General features: G+C 53.0%; 1 protein-coding gene across 1 annotated transcript in view; it reads right to left on the reverse strand.

Annotated features, from left to right (window-relative positions):
* ATG16L2 (autophagy related 16-like 2 (S. cerevisiae)) overlaps nt 1-5,238 on the reverse strand; it is a 15,437-nt gene that overhangs the window by 7,908 nt on the left and 2,291 nt on the right. Inside the window, exons 2-4 of the mRNA XM_011993728.1 lie at nt 4,600-4,699; nt 3,603-3,702; nt 12-88 (exon numbers count right to left, since the gene is read on the reverse strand). Of these exons, the coding sequence (XP_011849118.1) occupies nt 12-88; nt 3,603-3,702; nt 4,600-4,699 (277 nt within the window). The remainder of the gene's footprint in view (nt 1-11; nt 89-3,602; nt 3,703-4,599; nt 4,700-5,238) is intronic.

Genomic DNA, 5,238 nt, shown 5'->3' on the forward strand with positions numbered 1-5,238 from the left:
CGCCTGCGCCTCACCTGCTTTGCAGCTCCTGCAGCTCCGACTCCAAGGCGCCCAGGGCCACGCTCTTCTCCACCACCTGGTAGGCCATCTAGGGGCGGACAGGTGAGCACGGCGGCGCTGAGGCCCCTCCAGGCCTCTAGTCCCTCCCGGGCCGAAGGCGCTAAGGGACAGTTGGCTGCTCCCCTGCCCGCCCCCTTCCTGAAAAACAAGCCGAGCCCCACACAGGTTTGGGACCTTGCAGAGGGACGCGCTGCTGTTTGTGGAGCAGTGGAAGGCCCTCGGGCTCTGGAGTCAGCCCTGGGTCCCAGTCCTCGCTGTGCTGCTTCCTTTCTCTGCGACCCTACTAGGAACCTCTCTGGCAAGAGCAACCCGCTACGCTGCCTCGCCTGAAGAGTGAGAAGACATCGCTCCGCTCCCAGCGCCATGCAGAACCACTTCGAGGACTCCTAGCGCAGAGGCTGCTAAATGCCCATCCGGCCCTCGGGTGCCATGATGTTCCCAGCAGGCTACATGCTCTTTCCATCCTCACCACACCGGGAGGCTGGTACTGCCACTCTCACTTCACAGACGAGGACACCGACAGAGAGGTTCAAGTGTCTGGCCCAAAGTCACGTAGCTAAGAGATTTGAGCCCAAGCCACCTAACTGCATCACCCTCCAGGCTGGTCAGAGGAATGTGAGTTCTGTTCCCCACCCCTCCCTGGGGCCTTCCTGGCTTCACTCAACCCAGGCCTGCCCAAGCACAGGTCTCAGCAGCGAGGAGCCCTGCGCAGAGGCACACAAGGCTAAAATCAGGCATGGACTCGGGGAGCCAGGGCCCAGACTCAATATGGGAACAGCCCTGGCAGCCTAGGAGAGGCAGTGAGGGTCATTTCCTCTGCACCCCCGCCTCACTCGACATGCCTTCAACTCAGAGCCAAGCAGGGTCGGTGGGAGAGACAGACCCCAGGCAAGGCAGCTCCCACCAGTGTGACAAAAGAACATGAGGGCCAGAGGCGCCTCTGGCCCAGGCCAAGGCTGGGGGCTCTTATTGCTAATCTGTTCCTGTGTTCTCACGTGGGCCTGGGGAGGACAGACTGAGGAGCAAGGTTGATGCTGCCACCTGCACTGACATGACGCCCTATGTGAGTGAGTCTGCGCAGAGGGAATCTGCACATGCGGGTTGGGGCACCTTTATTCATAGTTGGCCCCATTTATAACATAATTGTTTTCACCACTGAGTAATCTGATCACCACCTCCACTTTCTCACCTGTTACTTGCTTTCATTTATGTTGTACTATTATGTTATACCATTCAATATTTTATTGTATGCCTTTCAAAATTCAAGTAGTAGAGGTGGAAAACAGATTAGTAGTTGCCAGGGGTAAGGGATGGTTGAGGGGAGAGGGGTGAATGTGACTAAAAAGGGGTAGCAAGAAAGAGATCTTTGTGGTGGTGAAACAGTGCCATATCTTGATGGTCACACAAATCTACACGTGATAAAATGATAAAGGACATATACACACTTAACACCAATCCCAGTTTCCTGGTTGTGGGTACTATAGTTATGTAAGATGTAGCCAGTGGGAGATGCTGGGGGAAGGGGACGCAGGAACTTTCTGGACTATCCTTGCAACTTCCTGTGAATCTATAATTATTTTAAAATAAAAAGTTAAAGTAATAATAATGATAAATGCTTGTGATGTGTGGAATTACTAGAGAAATTTTTACAAAAGAAAAGAAAAAGCCTCCCCACTGCCCCCATCCACTGGCGCATCCAATGGGTACTGGCTGGTGTGTGTCCAGGGAAGGAATGCTGGGGGCCAGGGAAAGCATCCCAGGCAAAGGGAGCCGGGAGCTCAGAGATGAGAGTGGCAGGAAATGCAACAGGAGCCTGGTGAGCTCAACTGGGGAGCCAGGCTAGGAGCTTTGGAAGATCTACAGCACACTAACCATGGAGAGCGGTAGTAAGACGGGCCTTTACTTTTTACTCTATGGCTTCTATTCTCTTGAGTTGTTTACAAGCATGTTTTGTGTACTGCTTGTGTTTAATGGAGATCTTTTTTTTAATTAAAATATGTCACTCTGAAAGCTGTATGGAGAAGGGACAGGGAGTGCTGAAGGAGTGTTCCAGGGTAGGATGAAAGTTACTTGTACCATGTCAGATATGGTACAAGAAACAGACATTGATGGATTTGGAGATAGTCAACATGACCTTGTGACCAGCTCAGGATGCAGGGCTGGGAAGAGTCAGAGGCGCCCGGGCGTTTCCAGCCTGTGTGAGAACCACTGGGGGGCAGTCACAGGAAGGACAGCCCACCTCATTCATAGCTTAGTCTACAAATAGTCCTTAGTATGGAATGGACTGTGGACACAGGCCCTAAAGATACAGGTTTGCCTTGGAGGCAAAACAAGACATCCCACGGCTTGGGGAGCTCACAGCCCAGAGGCAGGGGGTGGTGTAGGGGGTCAGATGTTTGAGAATCACCTCTCAAACAAATATTGAATTGGACCTACAACAGCAGCTCTGGGGAAAGGTTCTCAAATGAGTCTGTACCTATGCCCACACTTCTGTTGGGCAGGTGACTTGCCATGCTGTGACTGGATGTGTATTTACTGGGCTATCACAGTCTCCTTCAGAGGACTGGAAGCCCCCATGGGCCAGCTCTTGTTTATTGCTGCATTCCCTGTACCTTGGATATAGCAACTGTCAATAGATGTTGAGAGAATGAATGGAGAGAACAGAAGGTGATTTGTGTAAGAGGGGCTCAAATCCTGGCTCTACCTCTCCAAGCCTCAGTTTCCTCCTCTGCAACCATAAAGTTGTGAAGGATTAACTGAGACAATGTTTAGCCCAATGCCTGCAGGGAGTCAACTCTCAAAACAGCGTGGACCAAAACAGCATAGGCCAAATTCTGGGGGAGATGGTAAGCCTGATTTTAGATGTGATGTCCAAAAAGCAGCTAAGCAAGAGAGTCAGGAGCTCAGAAAAGAAGGCTGGGCTAGAGACAGATCTGAGAGTTGGCAAACAGAGAAAATGGGAGTCCGTGAGCCCCAAGAACACCCATATTTAAAGGAAGGGGAATAGGGAGGAGGGAAAGGAGGCAGTGAAGGAAGTTCAGAGGCAACAATCACAAAAATGAGAGGGAAACTAGGAGGGCATGGTGCAAGAGAAGCCGAGAGATACTGTTGCAAGGGGACAGGGAAGGCGGTAGTGTCAGGTGGAGCTTCCACACCCTGCCAATGAGTTAAATGAACCTTACTCCTGTAGTCTGCAAATGTACATTGAGCATCAACTGGCGCGAGGCCTTGGGGATGGCTGGGCGAGGGGTTAGCCATGGAGTAGTGAGCAGAGTAGGCTAAACAATGTGGAAGGGAAATGGGCTGCCAGGCCCTTGCACACCTAACTCCCTCCAGCTGCTGTTGGACCCACTTCATTGTGGGCTGCCCGGGGCACTCTGACCCCTGCTCAGCTTCAGGTCAGGGCCTGGCACACACTAGGGCTCACTCAATGCTTGCAGCACTGGGCTTGGAGAATGCAGCAAACACAAGTGTACCCCTCACTGGCTGGCTCCCTTGGACCACATCTCTCTACACCATTTTCAGACCCCTTCCCAACTTACCTCACCACAGACCAGCCGGAGCCCCTCTTCCTCCTCCTGCCACTTCACCCTCAGTGTGGCCAGTGATGGGACTTGGTCTGAGTCAAGCCCTGACTCCTCCCTGCCAACCAATCAGAGTGGTGCTCAATGTCCCCCAGTTCACCCAAGTGCCCAAAGGCACCCAAGGGATGCTACATGAAAAGCCTAAAACAAGAGCCATTAACCTCCCCCTGGGAAGATGGAAGCTAGCAAGCCAGTAAAGGAAAAGGCAAGTCTCTAGAAATGAGCTGTCCATGACTCCTCTGCTCCAAGATTCCCCTAGGCCTTGGCCAAGGACCCTTCTCAAGAGCCACCTCCCAGCCGGGTGCGGTGGCTCACGCTGTAATCCCAGCACTTTGGGAGGCCGAGGTGGGCGGATCACAAGGTCAAGAGATGGAGACCATCCTGGCCAACATGGTGAAACCCCGTCTTTACTGAAAATACAAAAATTAGCCAGGGGTGGTGGTGTATGCACCAGGAGGCTGAGGCAGGAGAATTGGTTGAACCCAGGAGGTGGAGGTTGCAGTGAGCTGAGATCAGGCCACTGCACTCCAGCCTGGCTGACAGAGCCAGACTCCGTTTCAAAAAAAAAAAAGAAAAAAAAAAAAAAGAAGCACCTCCCAACTCTGAATCCCAACCTATTCCTGGTTCTCATCTTTACTCCCTCTTTGGAATAGGTAGCAAGACCCTTTCTTTAGGCATCAGGCAAGGAACAGGGAAATAGAAAAAGACTGAGAAAGGGAAAAGACGTTAAGTGTAGGGGTGGGAGGGGAAGGAGATGGGACAAATGCAGAAAGATGGACAAAGAAAGTTGGAGGGGAAAGAGATTCTAAACAGCTATCCTGTGGGAAGGCCAAGGGCCTGCCTCCCCCACCACCCCCACCACCCCTGGGCAGCAGCCAGGGGCTGATGAGGCGCTAGGGAGAGAATGAACCCAGCACAGGCAGCTCTTTGTGACCACAGACACACATACACTCACCAGGGGCCCTGGTGGGTGGTGGGAGTGACACTGTTTGGCTCCGGCTGCAGCTTCTTTGAGAACTTGTCCAGCAACTCAGCCTTCTCTAAGAGATGGTTATCTGGAGGGTGCAAAAGAGTGAGCCTGGGGCAGAGACAGATACCCAGCAGCCCCCTGGCATGCAAGTTATCTCCAGCTAGGATGGCTGCAGGAGCCCAGAGATGCTAGGCATGGGGAAACTTCTGGCAGGCTGGCCTTGCCCCATGCCTGAGGGGCATCTGTGCAGCTCTACAGGACCTTCAGCCCTAGCAGTGTCCTCATAGCACCGGTCCCCAGGCCCACCGGGAAGAGGACCTGCTCTCCCAGGGACAGAAGGATGACCACTGCGGGGTACTGCCTGCTGAGGGTCCTGAGGGAAGGAAGGGGCCTGGAATTGATTCATCCCTGCCTCAGAGCAAGGTTTAGCCCTAGAAAGTGATAAACCGAGCTCTACCTGTCAATAGCCTTTGGCAAGTCACTTCCCCTCCAAGGGCTCTAGCTTTCTGCACTTAAAAATAATCCCTGGCTGGCCGGGCACGGTGGCTCAAGCCTGTAATCCCAGCACTTTGGGAGGCCGAGACGGGTGGATCACGAGGTCAGGAGATCGAGACCATCCTGGCT

The sequence above is a fragment of the Mandrillus leucophaeus genome, unplaced genomic scaffold (genome assembly GCF_000951045.1).
Source record: "Mandrillus leucophaeus isolate KB7577 unplaced genomic scaffold, Mleu.le_1.0 Scaffold432, whole genome shotgun sequence".
Lineage (NCBI taxonomy): Eukaryota > Metazoa > Chordata > Mammalia > Primates > Cercopithecidae > Mandrillus > Mandrillus leucophaeus.